We start from the raw sequence: 18,404 nt of genomic DNA, 5'->3' as shown, positions 1-18,404 counted from the left end.
TCTATTTCACGGAATAGTAAAACATGAGCCAAACCAGGCAGAACACGGGCATGCAAGAGGCGCATGAGGAGAGAGGGGAAGCTCTGCCTTCTCAGAATCAGTGAGAGCCCAGACAGGTGCCTGTCTCTTATCCTGCTCCAAGGGTAACAAAGGGAGGTGTGTCGCTGCCTCTCTGGTCACATGGAGGGGTAAAAGAGAAAGGGGAATGGGGGGTAGAGGCAACTGTCAAGAGCCACAGGAAAAATGGAGGTGCCCAATGCTTCCAAAGCCAAAAAGAAAAAGTTGATTGAACCAGAGGGAGAAAATTAAGTTCGTTCTTCATTCACTCTTTCACTCATTCATTCAGAAAATATTTATTAAGCATCTACCAATTGCTAGGCACTGTTTTGAGGCCTGGGAAACAATAGGAGTTAAAACAAAGCAAGTCCTGAGGCACCCAGGTGCCTCAGTCGGTTAAGCATCTGCCTTTGGCTCAGGTCATGATCCGTGCATCCTGGGATCGAGCCCCTAGTCAGGGTCCCTGCTCAGCAGGGAGCCTGCTTCTCCCTCTCCCTCTGCTGCTCCTCCTGCTGTGGTCTCCTGCTCTCTGCCAACTAACTAAATAAAATCTTTTTAAAAAGCTCATGTAGCTTACATTGCAGTAGAGGGAGAGAAGGAATAAGCAAGTAGTTAAGATACATAGTATGTCATCTGCTGACATGTCTTATGGAGACAGATTAAGCAAAAAGCAGGACACTGACAGAAAGGACTGTTCTCATGAGCATTTCTGGAGCAGCTTATGTGTTCCAGGCAGTGTGCTAAATGAGGCAGGGCAAAGAGGAATTCACTCCTCCTTCATCTGATATCTATTTATTGTCTTCCTTGTGATAGTCACTGTGCTCAGCCCTGGAGAAACACCTCTGCCACAATGGAACATCTAGACTAATATGAGAGTCAGCCATTTAACAATTAAATAGACAGGACGTATAATCACAAACTGAAGTAAAAGCCAGGAAGAGAATATAATGTGTGTATCTATTTAAATTGGGGGATTGGATCAGGCATCTCTAAGGAAGAAGTAATATTTGAACTGAGACCCCAAGAATGTATGAGAGGGAGATATAAAGTCATAATAAGTGACTGTAATTAGAGCAGCATGGTATTGCAGAGGGGTTGGGAAAAGAGATCAAAAGAGAGCAAGGAGACCAGAAGCAGACTCAGCCATACATGAAGGCTGGTACATGACAGTGGTGATATTGTAGGTTATTGACCAGGTGAGCAAGTCCACACATTTTACTGAGACAACAGATTATCCACATGGAAAAAATTAAGGTGGATCCCTGCTTTGCATCATATACAGAAATCAGTTCCAGGTGACTGAGAGACTTAAATGTTAAAGGAAAAACTAAGTGTTGTTAGGAAAAATAGAGAGTATCTTTATGATCCTGCATACAAACAGACAATAATGATTGGAGATTGATACATTTGACTACATTGCAATTACAAACTGCTGTTCATCAAGACAGAGAGAGAGAGAGAGAGAGAGAGAAGAGAGAGAGAAGGGGAGGAACGGAGGGAGGAAGGAAGGGAGGAAGGGAGGGAGAGAGGAAGTTGCATATCAGGAGAAAATATCTGTAACTGATCTAACTGGCAAATAAGTGGTCTCTAATATATACAAGACTCCTAAAAATTAGTAAGAAAAAGTCAACTCCTGAGAAAAGAGGCAAAAATCATGAGCAGGCACTTCCCCCCACCCCAGAAAAAAAAAAAAAAAAAAAAGAACCCACCATGGGGCATAAGCATATGAAGGATGTTCAACCTCCTCAGCTCTCAGGTAATGATATTAGGTTCACAAGCTATCACTTCACATTTATTAGCCTGTCAATAATTAAGATAGCTTACAATAATACCGTGGTACCTGCAAGTACTAGGGCAGGTGTTCACTAAGTAGGTGCCAGTGCTGGTGTGGATATGGGGGCTGGGGATGGCTGGCTATCTCTTGGCCTCTCTCGGGCCCAAGGGCAGGGATTCACCGTTGCCACTCGCAAGGGGAGAACTGATAGGGGGCGGAGGACTATCAAGGTTCTGAAATGTGCTGGCGAAGAACCCCCATTACCGTTGATGCCTGCCATTCTGCCTCCTGTTGGTCTAGTGTTGGGTACCTGTCATCTCTCTCTCCCAACAGAGAATGAATGGGTGAATGAGCGCTCTGAACCAATGTCTTATCTCCATGACACCCCGACTGGGGCAAACACCCAGCGCTGGACCAGGCCCACAGTAGGAGCTCCTTATGCGCGTTAAGGAATATATTCATGTGCTCTCGGACTTGGCCTAAATTCCCATTTCTCTTACCAGCATCCCCTCCTTCCACCAGGACGCACCTCCCTTTCTCCCACCTTTGGACCACGTGCAGAGAGGAAGCTCTGCATCGGGGCTGCTCTGAGAGTGCTGGGAGAGGGCACGATGGAGAGGGGGCCACGAATAAACGAGAGATGGCCCCTAGGAACGGGGACCCCACAGCAGTGTCACCCCGCAGGCAGGGCGCAGCAGGGCGCGAGTGGCGTGGGAGTGGAACTCAGCGGGCCGCGTGGGCGGGGAGGGGGGAGCGGGGAGCAAGGAGGAGTTACGCGGGGAGCGGTGTGCAGGAGCCGCCGGGCGCGCGTTGCCGTTCTAGCGCCTTTCCCGGCCCCCGCCCGCGCGTCTGCGAGGCTTCCCGGTCCGCCAGGCGGAGCTGCGGGTCCTCCCGCGAGTCGGCCCGACGCGCCCCGGCCTGGCAGCCAGTGGCACTTCGACGACATGTTCGGCGTCTCGTTGCGGGTGGGTGCCCGGGGCGCGGCGGGGAAAGGCCGCGGAAGTCCGACGGGGTCCGGGGTCGGCTGGGCGGGCGAGGCCGAGGTCGAGGGCGAGGCCGAGGGCAAGGGCGGGGGCCGGGCGGGGCCTCGAGGGGCGGGGAGCGGGGCGGCCCGAGCGGCTACCCGGCAGGCGTGGCGCCGCGGCAAGCGGGGCCCGGCGGCCCTTGTCCGGTCCAGACCAGGGGCTGGCGGAGCCGGCCGCGGGGCGGGGTTGGGGGGCTTGGGGGAAGGGGCGATAGCCCGCGCGAGTGGCTGCAAGTGAGTGGCCGAGCCACCTTCGCCTACCTTGGAAGGTGCTGTTGTGTCCCAAGGCGCGAAGGTAATGGAGCACCCCGAAGTCGGAGGTACTCACCCCACCCCAACCCGCCCGAACCTGGTTGGGGGAATCGTGGGGTTGGTGAGCCCCATCCCTTGCCTAGCGGTCGGCAACAACAAGCTGCTGGGGGACACAGCGCCTATCCCCCCGCTTTAGCTCTGCCTTTGGGGACTGGGACATTCATCTTAGATTGTGGGTTAGAAGCAGTGCCATGGGGGGGGGGGGCTGGGTAGCTCAGTTGGTTAAGCTTCCGACAAGATCCCAAGACCCTGAGATCCCGCCCCACATCAGACTCAGGCAGTGGAGCCTGCTTGGAATTCTTTCTCTCCCTCCCTACCCTCACCCCCTCACACTCTCTCTCTCAAATAATAATAATAATAATAATAATAATTAAAAGCTGCAGCAGCACCATCACCTCAAGGAGGGGACTCCTAGGACTGGCACCCCTGGATGTACCAGGTTGGAGGCAGATGGGTAGGAAGGGCCTGGTGACATTAATTTCAGTTGGCCTTGTCTGATCTGCAGCTCACTCCTCCCTAACCTCCAGGTCCACCATAGGGTCAGCCTGCATTCTGCTTTATGTTTTTTTTTTTTTTTTTTAAGATTTTATTTATTTATTTGAGAGAGCATGCACATGGGGATGGAGGAGAAGCAGGTTCCCCATTGAGTGGGAAGCCTCACGTGGGTCTCCACACCAGGAGCCCAAGATCATGACCTGAGCTGAAGGCAGACGCCCAGCTGACGGACCCACCCAGGCACCCTGGATTCTGTTTTATTACCTTTCCCTCTGATTTCTTCTGGGCACAGCCAGCTGCTTCTGTGCCCAACCACCATCCTGCCCTGAGCATGCGGGACCTGAGGTGCTCTGCTCACTTTGTGTCTGGCCAGGACTCGACTCTGCTCGTTGCCATCACCATTGTTGGAGTCACAGTGGTCCTGTTGGCCCTGCGGAACATGAACTTACGGAGAAGACATATCACCTTACGGGACTCTGAAACCAAGTACCCGCTGCCCCTGATTGAGAAAGAGGTAGTGGGGTCAGCCTGCGAGAGAGAAGACAAGAGTGGTGGGGAATGTGCTGGTGGGAAGGCAGGGAAGTGGGAGAGGCATTTACTGGCCTCCAGTTTGCATCCTTCTGCGTGTGTGTGTGTGTGTGTGTGTGTGTGAGTGTGTGTGCTGGGATCATACCAAATAGAGCTCCTTTGCCAGGCATTGGAGCTTCTGGAAAGCTGACAGAGCCTGCCTCTGTTTTCTGTTTTATAGCAAATCACCCACAACACGCGGAGGTTCCGCTTTGGACTGCCCTCACCAGATCATGTCTTAGGGCTTCCTGTAGGTGAGTGGGGTTTAGGGTCATCACCAGGACTGGGCCTTGCAGGCACTCTGCTCCTCTCAGAAACTCAGCTGGGGTGTGGAGGTTGCCCTGATACCCTTCCTGAAACAGGTAAGCTCAGAGATGTAGAGAGATGGGCTTGGGGGCAGTCCATTTCCTTTCTCATTGCTTGATTTGGGCCAACACAGAAGTGATGTCTTAGTGAGCGCTGAAAAGAAGTGAATCTAGATCAGCAGGCCTAAGATCTGATCATGGGCTCCTTGCTAGGCAACTTTAGGCAAGTCCTTCAACCTCTCTGAGCCTTGGTCTATGAAATGGGAGTTTCCCAGACCTGCCTGCCACTTAGGTCGTTGTGAAGGTAAAATGACTTGATGGGTGTGAAAAATGAGAAAGTGCCAAGTGCTGTGTACAAGTGAGGGATGGAAGGAACTGATGTCCTCTAGAGTCAGGAGAAAGGCCCAGAATGTGTGGAGAGGCAGGAGTGTCATCCAACACAGAGTGTCTTTTCAGCAGGGACCTCAGACCCACACAAGGGGGGACCCAGTGTGAAAACCAGCCCTAGCAGGCCTAGAGTTCCAAGTTACCCATTTCTAGTCTGCAGACACCAGCAGACCCAAGTCAGTCTTAGTGAGGTGGAAAACGTCTGCTAGGCCCACAGCCTGGGGATTCAGAGCTTTGAACAGACTGCTAGTGCTGCTTGCCAGCCTGGTGGAGACCCTAATCCATGCCTACTTGTCCTGTGTGCGTAGGACAACACCTTGACCTCTCCTCTGGCAGGTCATGAAACTACTCACCAGGCAGCCCGCCTGGCCCCCAAGCCTCCTTGCTTCTTCCTTTTCCTGTCTCCACCCATAGGAGCAGGGTGCCAGCCTGCCTTCCTGCCCTCTGCCTGGCCTGTGGGGGCAGCCCTCTTGGCAAGAAGGCTAAAAGAATGCAAAATGATGAGAAATAGAATTTCTGAACCTCTGCCATGACCCAGCCTCTCCTTCGCCCTGATATAGGCAGAGTTAGTGGGACAGGTAGTTTAGAGGCTTCTGGAAGAGTCTGCTGTGAGGGCCTCCCAGCTCAGCTGAATTGAAGCAGGTGAGAAAAGTGGCCCACCAGGGCAGCCCAGTTTTCTCCAGGAAGGAGAAAAGGCCAAACCCAGGTTGGCTGCATCTGGAAGAACCTTTCTGAGGTCTCCAGGTTCACATTTGTCCGCAGGAGGAAGCTGCCTCAGACATTTATTTCTGAGTGTCCCTGATAGGCAGCAGGGACATAGCAGAGTCACTGAGCCTGTCCTTTCTTCTTTCCCTTCAGTTTAATTCCAGTATAGAGTCTGTCCTTTCTTAACCCTGAGTATTTGCATCTCAGGCTTCAGGGCCTCCTCAGAGACCCTGAGGCCTTGCAGGGCTTACACTCCACAGCAACTAGAAGGACCCCGTTCCTCCAGTGCCGCCCTTCCTCCTCTCCTCCCTGCCCTTCCCCCTTCTCCTTCTTTCTGTCTCTCCCAGGTCTCCCCCACTGTCTGCACTTCCACCCCATCTTTCCTGCATATGGTCTCATTCCCTCGGATGGCCCAGAGCTTCCTTTTGCCTCTGTCTCCCGGCAGCTCCTGCGGGCAGCTCCTGCCCACACCACTATTCTTGTAGTCACCAAACTGTCCCACTTTAGATCCAGGGGCGACCTGAGCGGCCCCACCCACCCTGTGACACGGGATTTAGTCCTAATCCATACAGGTCTGTGGCCATACCTGGTCCATTCAGTTCTACCCTGGAGGGGCAGAATTCCACAGCCCAGAACTTGACTCTTCCTCAAGCAGAGCTGTGGGCCAGGAATACACAATAGCTCTTGTAGAACTCTTGGTCTGTGGTGTCCAAATCCTGGGACCCGTGAGCCGAGGGCTGGCCCTGTGCCAGGCAACAGGAGGCAGGTGATGGGGGCTATGGTTCATTCATGGACCCCAGCAATCCACCCCATTCAGGAAGAAACGACTTTGTGACGGTGACATATTTTTCCTTAAAAGGGAAGCACACGTTTCTGTGATTTTTAATACTCAGCCTCTGACTTGAATGAGTTCTCCGTGTGGCATGGGGGACTCTGACGCAGGAGGCAGGCACTCCCATGAAGCTCCCACCTCCACTGGGATGGAGGGCAGGTACACCATGCCCACCCACCCAGAGAGGTGAAATGACCTGCCCAGGGTAGTATGCAGAGTGACAAGGGCAGGCCGAGGCCCCGGGCATACTGGCTCTGGGCCCCTCCCCTGCCTGGCCCTGCTGCTGAGCACCCTGCCACACTGGGCACTTGCCTCTCTGAAGCTCAGTCCTTTTGGGAACCCCGTGTCCTATTTTGGATGGCTGTGCTCACACTGAACATGGGATGCCTTTTCTGTAGGGAACTATGTCCATCTCTTGGCCCAGATTGATGGTGTTCTGGTGGTCAGGGCTTACACGCCAGTGTCCAGCGATGATGACCGAGGCTTTGTGGACTTGATTATAAAGGTAAGTGATGCCCACTCATCCAGTGCTTTTCCCTACCAGGCCTAGGAAAGGTGGTAGGGTAGAGAAGGAACCCATGTCCTGGGAAGGGCTTCCCAGCAGGGTCATGTAACAGTGAAGCTGTGGGGAAGTCTTCGGGGGTCTTTAGAGCAACTCTGAGTGCAGAGGACTTTCGCTGCAAGGCTTCCAGTAGCAAATGGAATTTTGAGTTATTCGCAGCTGTGGCCTCAGGTCTGAGAGGGTACGAACCAGGCTGCCTTCTTTTTCAGATCTACTTCAAAAATGTGCACCCCAATTATCCAGAAGGGGGGAAGATGACTCAGTACTTGGAGAACATGAAAATTGGGGACACCATCCTTTTTCGAGGGCCAAATGGTCGCCTGTTTTACCCTGAGCCAGGTACTCGCGCTGGAAGGAAGAACATTCCTGTGGTTGCTCCTGTTATAGAACACTTCTGGGGAGTGGGTCCCATGGACTTGTCCTTAAAGCACCCACTCCACACACGCACTTGATGAGATTGTAAGCTTCATTAAGGTAGGGGAGTGCTGGGGTGTTTCCTCATGGAAACCGGCTCTCCACGATGCCCAGTGCAGAAAGGGTGCCTGCTATGGCTGAGCAGTGGAAGGATGGATGGCTGGCTGGGTGGATGGCTGGCAGCCACTCTCGTCCTTACCAGGTACTCCTCACTACCTTGTTTGTTCAGGCTGTGGCTGAGAGTGCTCTGAGAGGCTCCATTTAACTCCACGGCACCTCCCTTCCCCCCTCAGAAGAAAAGGTCCAGCGAATCCTCGGCTTGGTTTCCACTTTGTGCACCAAGACCCCGGGGCTGGTGGAGGGGGCCGCCCTGACCCGCTTCTCTGGTTGCGAACAGTGTGGCCCCTTCCTCGGGTGGCCTTGCCTCCTGGGAGTCCCAAGGAAAGCCCGTGATCTCTTACAAGCTCTCAGACAAGAGCTGCAGAAGTCAGAGTGGTCCTCTGTTTCTAGGGCACTTTTCAATCAAGGCATACAAAACAAGTGAGCCTGAAAAGAAGCTGGTCAGTCACCTGGGAATGATCGCTGGGGGCACAGGTGAGTGGCTTCTGGGGCTTCATCCACGGGGTGGGGGGGCCCCGAGACCCTTCTCACTTTGGAGTCATCTGACCTAGAGGAGAACCTTCTACTGCTGTTTTAGATGGGAGTGCAGGATTGATGACAGGCCTGGAAATGGACCCTGTGTGCCCTCCTCTCCTGACCCAACATGCTAGCGAACATGGAAGAGTCTAGAGACTGAGCTGAGCAGGTCCACACATGGTCCCCCAAGGGCTCCAGGATCCAGATCAAGCTCAGTTCTCCCCATCTTTTGAAAATGAATGTCTGGAAGAAGAGAACAGATGTGTAAGGACACCTCCAATGTGCCAGGCACCATCACAGGCGCTTGTAAAATGATCACACTTAACTTGTCATTCTCTTGTACACATGGGGACATCGAAGAGCTCAGACACACCTTGCTCAGAGAGCAAGTCGTGGCGGTGGGGAGCTGGGTGGGAAATCAGACAGTTCAGAGCCAGGGCTGCTCCTGTGTTGCCCCATGAACATGAGAAAGGGCTTTCGATTTATTGTTGCTTTAGAAGGGAAAACTGAAATGAAGGGTGGTTTTCCACTTTGAATTTGGGGGCAGGCATGAGAAAAGTAGGCCTGGGGCTGAGGCAGAACGCTGAGGGGGCCGCAGACCAGGGGTCGTGGGCATCGGAGAGGGACGGAGCGCCACTAGCTGTGTCCCACCTTCTCTGTCCCAGGGATTACGCCCATGCTGCAGCTCATTCGCCACATCACCAAGAACCCCAGCGACAGGACCAGGATGTCCCTCATCTTTGCTAACCAGGTCAGTTCTGCCAAGTCGGCCTTGGGCTTGAAGGGGTAGGAAGCATGTTTGCTGAATGGGGTGTCTGCCTTCATGCAGACTGAACTGAACTCTCGCTGCCTCTGCTGCGGGAGGAGCACATGCTCAGCTGAGGGGGGCGGGGGGCGGGGGGCATTGCCCAAGCAGCGAAGTCCAGGCCTGGTTTTCCACTTGCTTCTGTGTTTATTTCTGCCTCCCCAGCCTTGTTTTGAACTAAGCTTTCCTTCTTTCATATGTAATTCTGTTTTTCTGAGTATAAAGTCTTAGATGCCCTCAGTAGAAATTTCAGAAAATACAGAAGTTTATAAATACTTCTTTTCTTTCTTCTGTACATGCAATGTATTTGCAATTACATTTATATACTTTTTTTTCGCTCAACATTACCACATGAGCATTTTCTTCTCATCAAACTTATTTATAAATATTTTCATCAGTCTCTATCAAGTTGTACTATACTTTACTGTACTTTCTGCATTCAGATTGTTTTCAGTTTTCCCAGTTGTAAAGGATAAAATGAATGATAATCCTAGGCTTGATGCCTTTTAGATTATTTTCTTAAATAGGATCCCAGAAGTAGAATTTCTGGCACAAAAATCATGAAGAGTTTTAAGATCAAGGTCCTCTCTGAGGCACGTCTGAGCTTATGACGAGTTCCTTTTGGCTTTGGCTCCCTTTCCCCAAATGAAGCTCCAGCCCTTGCCTTCCCCGACTTGAGCTCTCGGTGCTTTTACGTTAGGTGATACCTCATACATTACTGCCTTCACCCATTGTTCTCCCGGCACAAGACCCTGAGCCCACGCTCAGCTCCTTCCAGCTGGGTTAGCCCTGCCTGGTGCTCAGTGTGGATAGGGGCAGGATGGTGGGCTGGGACCTCTGAGTGAGGCCATCCTACCGGGACTCTGGGTGGCCTTCCAGCTGGAGGGCAGTCACCACCTCTGCAGGAGCCTCCCCTGTCCTCCGCCCACAAGAGGGAGGACTAGTAGTGTGGGAGCTGAAGCAGAACCTTTGTTTGCCCCAGGAGCCGGCGCGAGAGCACTCCGGCCTGAGCTGGGGGGACAGCTCAGGAAGAAATGTGCTGACCCGTGCGCTCAGGGTGGGGACCAAGCAGGACATTCCTGGAGGGGCTTTGCTCATGTTGCTTCTTTTCTAGACAGAGGAAGATATCTTGGTGAGAAAGGAGCTTGAAGAAGTTGCCAGAACACACCCAGAGCAGTTCGACCTATGGTACACCCTGGACAGGCCTCCTGTTGGTACGATCCCCATGGTCCCCCTGTGGGTTAGCTTCAACCCTTGACCCACCTCAGGAACTAGTCCGAGTTTGTTTGCTTTGTAGAACTGTGCTTGGGAGCTGAGACCTTCAGCTCTGTCCCTGCATCGAAGAGGAGGAACTTGAGGGAGAGAGTACCAGGGACGGCCTGCTTTTAAGAGCTGTCAAGGGCAGGTGTCTGATATCTTAGCAGCAGTCCATAAGCACACTGACCTCAGGAGGGACTCTGAGGGACACCCAATCACTGGGTCACCCTGAGCACCCACCCCACACTACACTTGACACAGCATCCTGCAGGCCTCACACTCGTGGCCATGGACCCCTTGTCCCCCTTACCACCCAAACTCTCCCAGATAGCAGTCATCACATGGCGAGCCCCAAGCGGCTACGGCAAACCTGGCCAGCACCCAGCCACCGCCCGCACCCTGCCTCTTCATGCTGCCTCTCCTACAGCACCCGGCAGTGCCCACCTTGTCATGTAGCTCACTTCCCAGCAGAGGGCGTCCCCCAACAGGACCACAAACCCCAGACCTGCTCCACCCTGCCCAGCCCTGGCTCCCTGTTGTGTTCTCCATCCCTGCCCCTGCTTGCGCATCAGCTGGTAGCTGGGGGACTCAAGAGTCCCAGCAGCGAGCCTGGGATCCCGGGTCAATACTGAAGGTAGCTTCCTGGGTCTCCCATGCCCTTGACTTTCCGGCCTCTTTGTAGGGAACAGCAAGAGCAGATTTCTAAGCCTTGGAGAGCAGCCTTGGCTCCCTCTTTGAGGGGGGGATGCAGTAGGAGGCTTGGGGTCTGGGGATCCACCCAGCAGCCTCACAGCTTTTTTCTCCTTCTGCTTAATCTCAGGCTGGAAGTACAGCTCAGGCTACATCACCGCCAACATGATCAAGGAGCACCTCCCTCCTCCTGGGCAGTCCACGCTCATCCTGGTGTGTGGCCCGCTGCCCCTGATCCAGACAGCTGCTCACCCTAACCTGGAGAAACTGGGTTATACCAAGGATATGATTTTCACTTACTAATACCTCCCTTGCTTCTAGCACATTTGCCCGTTCCCTTTCATCTGTTTCAGAGTGAGTTCCGCCTGACCACATTAAACTGGGATGTGTTTACAAGTGTCTTGTTATGCATCCTTGGGCACATGGCTCCTCGTTCTGCTATGGGCCTAAGATGGGTTCAAGGGGCTGGAGGCAGACTGGTTTCTGAGGCCTCCTGGTTTGGGAGGCTCAAGGGAATTCTGTTGCATCCCTGCCCCATAGTTTAATAAAAGAAACTTCAGGATGAAGCAGATAGCTCAGGAGATGGGGCTCTGTGGGGGCCTGCTAGACCAGCCCTCCATGTGAACGGTCTTCTGGATGTCCAAGGGAGGTCAGAACTGGCAGAAGTGCAGGGGCAGAATTCCAGAAGAATCCAAGTGGGGTCATATAAACTCCCAGTAATCTCTTGAACTTCCCTCTCCAGAGTGGTCTGTTTTTAAAGGTCAGATGGACTAGAAGGCCACTCTTCCTTCCTGTAGGAAGATTCTTGAAGTGGAAACGGTGTTAAAAAGCATGAGGGCAGCTGCAGATCAACTGGGGTAGGCGGGCTCCAGCCATGCTAGGCTCCCTGTGCTTTGCACAGCAGATGGAGGCAAGGGCCCTGGTTTTCTCCGCGTTGTGTAAATGCCAGGCCACATTCTGGTGTGGCGGGGTGGGGATGTTTAGCACAGTAGCTTCTGAATGTGCAGATGGGCTGAGCTTCCAGGAGGTACTCCTGAACTCCTTCCCACTGCTCCCCACACAGTGATGCAAGCGAACACCCAGCCTTGGCTGTCCACGGCCTGGCTGACGTGCTGGTCTGAAACCTGGGGCTGGGTAGAACCCGTCCTGCACTTCAGTTCACATCATTCTCGTAACAAGCCAGAGATTCCGTGGGGATTTTGTTCTCTCGAGTTACGGATGAGGAGAGTGAGGCTCTTAGACAAAGTTATTATCCTCAGGTCCTTTCAACAGGAGGCAGGGAAGCTGGGCCTGAGACCTGGGTGCTTAATTCCAAGTTCTTCCCTTTCTGCAAAAAACTGGCATCGTAGCATTCATTGTTGCTGCAACGAGTGACACTGGGGGGGGGTGTCTGTGTGTGACGGGTACAGGAGAGGGTAAGACAGCTCTAGAGAACTCACCACAGTGCAGCTGTGCCCTGCCTAGGGACGGTCTCACAGCGGGCAGGTAGGGGTGTAGTGGGTGGGGGGCACAGGGGGTAGAAGCTAGGAGCCTTCCCCCATGTGTGTGTTCGTACACCCTCAGCGGATTCCCACTTGGAGAAGATACTCCGATGGGCGCAGTATGAGTAGTACGAGCTCACCCTGTACTTCTCTCTAACACAGATCTTACCAGCCCTTTCCCCTCTGGCACACTCGGGGAACCGGATTCATCTCGGAAATCCAAGTAGCACCGCCTTTCCCATCCGCTACTCCAGCCCTCTATTTAAAAGGACAACTAGTTTCTATTGGAGCAGCTGTACCTTTCAGCACACCCGCGTTTTAAAGAGGTGTCCCCCCACCCCCACTAGACCATCAGCACCCTCAGACAAGCACCTTGACATTCATACCTAGATCCCCAGCCCTTCTCAGCCTGGCATGGAACATGCTTAACCCACACATACGAAGGGGCGAGTGGATGGAGCACGGCATCACGGCACGCGTGGAGTCCCCAAGCGGTGTGGGGTCCGGGGCTGGCTCTTGCTCCAGTCTGTACGGGAGAGTGCTCGGAGCGTTTGTGCTGAGCGTGGCTATGCGAAGGGAGAAAGACACACAACAGGGGGAGCCAGGAGGGCTCTGGCTCAAGGACTGACAGCACAGTGGGATGCAGGAAATGCCAGTGCATCAGTGAAGGCTTCCTGAAGGAAGCAGTGGCTTGCTGGCTCTGAACTCAGTCTTGTGAAGGGGACCAGGGGAAAACGACATCTCACAGTGAGGGAAAGGCAATGGCACAGGCTACAGAGTGAGTTTGTGAGGCTGAAGATTCAGAAGGGATGTGGGGGCTGGCTAAGGCTTTCGAACCCCTCTCGATTCTGGAACTCAGGAGTTCTTAGCAGAAAGATAACGGGATGAACACAGTGCTTTAGGAAGGCCACTCTGGGACAGGGGAGAGAACTTCTGGAGAGGACCAACGGGGTAGGAGATGGACAAAGGAGGAGACCAGCTTTGGAAAGCAGAGAGGCCTGAGAAGCCACAGGGAGGAAGAGTATGGCAGGGGGCAGGTGGGGCCTCTCCCCAAGGTAGGAGAAACCACAGGGAACAGGCTGTGTGGGGAGATGGCCAGGACCAGTGCAAACGTTTGGAGTATGCCAGGACCATCCACTAGAGGGAGCTGTTTGATCAGACACCAGTACTTGGGAGCCTGCGCTTGCTGGTCAGCTAAGGTGAGGGTGCCCCTGTGTGTGTGCGTGATGCAGACACCTCTGCTCAGACCTGAGGCAGCCCAGCAGCACTGACAACCTGACACCCTGTTGCAGAGGAGGGTAGGACGAGGGCAGTCAGGGCCGCCATGGGAGGAGTCCCACTGCTCCTTCCCCGTGCTCACCTGGCCCTGTGAAGGAAGTACCCCTGCCCCCACCTCCCACCCCCCACCATGTGGAAGCAGCCAGGAGGGACTCCCTGTCATTTCAACCAGCTCAGCCACTACAGGACAGTCAGAATATTTTTTCCAGAATTTTCTTCCAGCAGAGCTTTTATGAACTCCTTGCCTTTCCCCTTTGGTGTTAAGAACCTCCCAAAGTCACCAGTAAGAGCATGAGCCATTGAGTCTGTGCTGACATCTCACCGGCCTCCCCACAGAAGTGGGGTGCAGTCCACGTATAAAAGTACAAAAGGTATAAAAGCTACAGTGAAGAGCACAGCACGGCTGAAAACACAGGGCCCCCAGGACCACCTCCCGGACATCTGTTCACCGCTCTGCTTGCTCCTGTCGGTAGGCACGTCCCAGGTGTCCTGCTAGCCTGGCTGGGCTTTGCAGGTGGCCATGCCAGCTCCCCCTTGACGCAAAGACTTGAGACCCCTATGCGTGCCTCTCTGGGCTCTCGGCCACGAAGCACGTCATCTCCAGTCCTCAGAGCTGGGAGCAGGCAGGCGAGAGTCGTTCAGTAGCTGGTCCTGGCTCAGCAGAGTCTGAAAGGACACAGCCCAAGGGGCAGTTGAGTAGGGTTTTGGTCAAGGCTGCCCTGCGGCAGCTGCATGGGAAGCAATGGGACATTGGGTGTGGTCCTGACACTGGCACCCTCTAAGTTCACGGGGTTCCAGGGACCCTACATAAGGAATCAGAACAAGCTGTACTGTCGCTCATATCTTAGTGAAGGTGAAGATATGTTTCAAGACCCCCCAAGGCCTATTAGTGGTGATGAGGGCAAGGTTGGGTGCATTCATTGTGTGAGCCAAGGGGAAAAAAAAAGAATAAAAATGATAAAAATGATCCCATTTCGATCCAGGGAGTCCTGCCCCCCCCATTTCCATATTGTCCTTGGATATGACCTTGGATATAACCTGTGTCCCTCAACAGATCAGTGAGCGAAGGACAGTGAGGGGGGCCTCAACATGGACAGATGCCACAGCCAGTGGGCTCAGTGATGGGAACATACAGAAGTAACGGGAACTGGAAGGTACAAGGCCTCCACACTGCAAATCTTCTCTGTGGCTGGTCTTTTACTGCCAGTTCTCACCTGTCTCTAAATACCCTGCTTCACAGGTAACTAAGCTGGGGCTTGGAAAGAGAATGACTCTCCTGGAGTCCCAGAATTAGTAAGAGGCAGAGCAGCACTTTGAACCAGACTGGCCTTACTCCAAAGTGGCTTCTTTCTCTGACACCATTCTGTCCCTTCATGATACAGTCTGTCCCCATGAGGATGACAGGATGTGTCCACATGCCCACAATATCCGTGAAGTCAGAGGCATGGCATGAAATGCATGTGTCTTACAGACAGAGAGTGCATGCAATGCCCACCAAGTCAGAGAGGAGGCCCGGGCATCAGGCTGAGGAAGCAGGTGATGCAGAATTGCTAAGCATCTTGGTTCTCAGATGAACTCACCAGTTCTGAGCCTGGGAAGAGGACTGAGACCTGGCATGCTTTAGCTGATTTCGGCTCAAGGCCCGTGACCCTCCTTAGGGCCCCTCGCAGCTCAAGGCCCAGCAGCAGGCCAGCTCTGGCTCCAGCTCCGGCCACAGTGCTCAGCACCACCCTTCGAATCCCTAGCAGAGGCTAGGACACAGACTTGGGATTGGGTGTGTGTATGTAGGGGGGTTGTCTCAGGCCGTGGGTATCACAGTGTCAGACTCGTGGGGCCACACTGGCACCTGGCCTACTGTGGAGAGAAGGTCAGAATCCTACCGTGAGGCGGTGAATGTCTTGGGAGAGGAGCCCTATCTGCGTCACAGCGCCTTCCGAAGGGGCCATCTGTAAAACGGGCAGCAGCCTGGTCAGCACACATGGACAGAGTCCCCTTATGATCACAGGGACGGCATGCAAGTCCTGTCCTGGGGGAGTGGGCGAGGAGGGGGCCCAGGCCCCGAGGAGTGACAGCTGGGCAGGGAACATGCTGTCTGTGTCCCTGGGAAGGCCAGAGCTTCCAGCATCCCACGCAGCCATGCGCACACTCTCCCGAGGCCTGTCCTGACACCAACACTGAGGGTGCAAGGGACACGGGCCACGGGCACCCACACATGCTCAGGGCTCCAGCTAGTTCTAGGAGCAGAAAGCAGCAGGGATGAAGGCCTCAGCATGCTGAATAAACCAACAATTTCCAGGGACAGGGCCCCATGTGCCAATGCCCCAGTGGAGGTTATGGGCATCCTTGGGAAGCTGCTGGGAGCCTCCCTCTTCCTTGCCTCCCCTCCTACCCTCAGATAATGCCGGTCTTCTCCCTCTTCCCTAAGCCTATGTAGACAATCTAGCTTTAGAAGCAGCCTCTGAGGGCTTCAAATATCATCCCACATTTTCCAGGTGCGAAAATCAGGTCCACAAAGGGACACAGGCCTTGCTTAGGGCTGCACAGAAATGCAGTGATACTAATTCTATGCAGGGTTTGAAAACAGGTGCATGCAGAGACACTCTCTCCAGGACACTCCAGGAAATCAGGGACAAAGCCAGCTCAATGACAGCCATGTCCTGCGACCAGCCCTGAAGAGCACCTGCTGTTCAGTGTCCCAGGTACTGGGATCAAGTACCAGCCATGCCAACTAGAGACCTTATCCTGTTCTCACTGGCTGACTTCAGGGGGGCTCAGGAGGTCATGGTCTGGGGTTACCATCTGTCCCTGGGGCTGCTGGTAGTTTAAGAAGCAAATCAGAGCACTGCCGGCATCTGGGACAGAATCAGAGTCCTGAAGGGGGCCAGCAAGCCCTGCTCCTACCCGCCAGACGGTTACGAGGCAGCTAATACCCTGCAGATGAGACCTGGGGGACCCAGCAGGCCAAATCCTGCCCCGGGGAAACCAGAATCTCAGAGCAGGAACCCAGACTGGCAAGATATGTCCAGACAAGGCCCATCTGGAAGAGCCATCATCAGCTAGCCAGCCTCTAAATCAGGAGGCAGGACTGTTCCCATTCTGCCAACAGACGGACCAGCCCCCACGACGGTTACAGGCCCGGCCAGGTCAACAGCAGAGAGGCTGACAAACCTCACAGAAGAACAGAGGCGATTTCCACGGGGCCGTTTTCTCGCACTCTAGGAGGTTCACGCCGCGGAAACGGAAACCGACTCTGGGGTCTGCATGACAGATGTGACCGACGGTCACTGAGCACCAGGTTCCCCACGGCTTCACCGAGGGAGGTGGAGCCTGAAATGAAGAGGCCCCACACCTCCTCTGAAGGACATGGGGGTCCCTCCGTGCTTCAGCACGGTCCACAACACCTGGCAGATGCCAAGCGGGCCCCTGGCCAAGGACTGGCTCAGGGCCACCTTCTGTCACAGGACTCCATCTCCAGCTTTGCCCAGCTCTTTTCCCCACCCAGTGAGGTTAAAGATATGCAGTGCTATTGGCTTTCTACATAAATACTGTCTTTATTACCAGAAAGAAGCGACCACCCACGTGGGTAAGGCACAACACAGGGATGCAGTCACTGCCGTCCCTGGGGTCTCAGCCAAGACTCTGTGGCCATAGGCCTAAGGCACTTGACACTGCCCCCCAATGGAAGCCCAGCAGAGGGGCCCAAGAGCCGAGCCTCTGGGGATCATCCGTAGTCTCTGGACCCACGTCTAGGGTCATGTGTTTCCACCAGTGCTGAAGATGGCCACTAAGAGTTACTACAAATGTACAAGCATCCTTGCGTCTTTCCTCCCGAGTCCATTTTGGCAAGAGTCCCCAAAGCCTGGCCCCTTAGCAAAAGTGCCACTCCATTACCCTGGCCACCCCCCAGAGCTCTGAGAGACACTGGCCAGGGGCACACAGCAGCCGGAATGTTCTCTGTGAGGCATGCACAGGGCGGGGGGTGAGGTGCAGCTCTGTGGGGACACACGCGATGTTACGGTGAAGCTCTCAGGGTGCACAGACAGGATGGTAACAAGGCCATCAGCGAATCTGTCCCACCTGGTCCAGCCCATCCAGTTCAGGGCCATCGAGGGGGCTGAGGCCCCGGTAGCCACTGTAGGCCCTCTGACTGTCACCAGCACCGTCAGTGGGCTCCATGGGGCAAATGTAGTCCGTCGACTCATCGAATTTCTTTTTTCTTATGTTGCCAAAATGCGAAAATCCTAGTTTCCTTGGCTAAAACACAATAAACGCATGATTAGGAGAAGGGGATGATCAAGTCAGGGTGCAGACAGGACCCATAAGGAGGAAAGGAAGAAGCTAAACAACTGCTGGAAAAATTCTCAACAAAGCAGAGCTCCTCTCTAGGGAGAGGCCGATAGGTAAATAATCTTGAGTAAGGAGAGAGAATCTTGCTCCTCCAAGACTGTGTGACTTGAGAGACTCAAGTCCTGCTGGCCCACGAGTGACCTTCTACCTTCCCCAGGGGGAACTGGAGGAACTGCCTCACACAGAGGCGGCCTCTATGGCCTGCAGTGCCTCGTATCCCGGGAGGCCGCACTGGGCAGCCCTAGGCAGCCCCTCCTGCTTGTTCTAGCTTCCTGCGGCACCCTATCTGATGGTCTCCCCCAGACGCACGTGTGGCCCTGCTCCCTTGGAGACGGCAGACCGAGCAGGAACTGTAGCTAAACCCAGGCATCACCGTGCTGGTGGGGACATGCCCTCCAGAGGTGTTGGCCTGCAGTCTGAGGAGGACATGGTCTGAGGACAGTGTGGTTCAGGCAGTTTCTCATAGGCTCTGTGGG

The 18,404-nt window shown here is 54.2% G+C and overlaps 2 protein-coding genes across 4 annotated transcripts in view; one reads left to right on the top strand and one right to left on the bottom strand.

Annotated features, from left to right (window-relative positions):
• Positions 1-3,951: 3,951 nt before the first annotated feature.
• PPFIBP2 (PPFIA binding protein 2) overlaps positions 3,952-18,404 on the bottom strand; it is a 154,920-nt gene continuing 140,467 nt past the window's right edge. Inside the window, exons 22-24 of one of the 3 annotated variants that reach the window (XM_044258744.1) lie at positions 17,659-17,835; positions 15,462-15,527; positions 3,952-4,106 (exon numbers count right to left, since the gene is read on the bottom strand). In XM_044258744.1, the coding sequence (XP_044114679.1) occupies positions 4,017-4,106; positions 15,462-15,527; positions 17,659-17,835 (333 nt within the window). In that variant the 3' untranslated portion in view covers positions 3,952-4,016. Of the gene's footprint in view, positions 4,107-13,837; positions 14,248-15,461; positions 15,528-17,658; positions 17,836-18,404 lie in introns of those variants that run through there. The other 2 variants (XM_044258746.1, XM_044258747.1) reach the window with 2 other exon arrangements.
• On the top strand, positions 8,249-11,222 carry LOC122912689 (NADH-cytochrome b5 reductase 2). The gene is made up of 4 exons (XM_044258748.1): positions 8,249-8,334; positions 8,736-8,821; positions 9,990-10,089; positions 10,953-11,222. The coding sequence occupies exons 1-4, from the start codon at positions 8,310-8,312 to the stop codon at positions 11,123-11,125; spliced, it is 384 nt and encodes a 127-aa protein (XP_044114683.1). The 5' UTR covers positions 8,249-8,309; the 3' UTR covers positions 11,126-11,222.

Source organism: Neovison vison, chromosome 7 (assembly GCF_020171115.1).
Source record: "Neovison vison isolate M4711 chromosome 7, ASM_NN_V1, whole genome shotgun sequence".
In the NCBI taxonomy this organism is placed as follows: Eukaryota; Metazoa; Chordata; class Mammalia; order Carnivora; family Mustelidae; genus Neogale; species Neogale vison.
The sequence above is the reverse complement of the archived record's forward strand: the minus strand, read 5'-3'. Positions and strand labels throughout refer to the sequence as shown.

Coding starts and splice junctions, on each gene's coding strand:
- LOC122912689 (XM_044258748.1), top strand. CDS start 8,310: ATGTCTGGAAGAAGAGAACAGATGT. Junction 8,335..8,735: donor TGGAAGAAGAGAACAGATGT/GTAAGGACACCT, acceptor TCTCTGTCCCAG/GGATTACGCCCATGCTGCAG. Junction 8,822..9,989: donor CCCTCATCTTTGCTAACCAG/GTCAGTTCTGCC, acceptor CTTCTTTTCTAG/ACAGAGGAAGATATCTTGGT.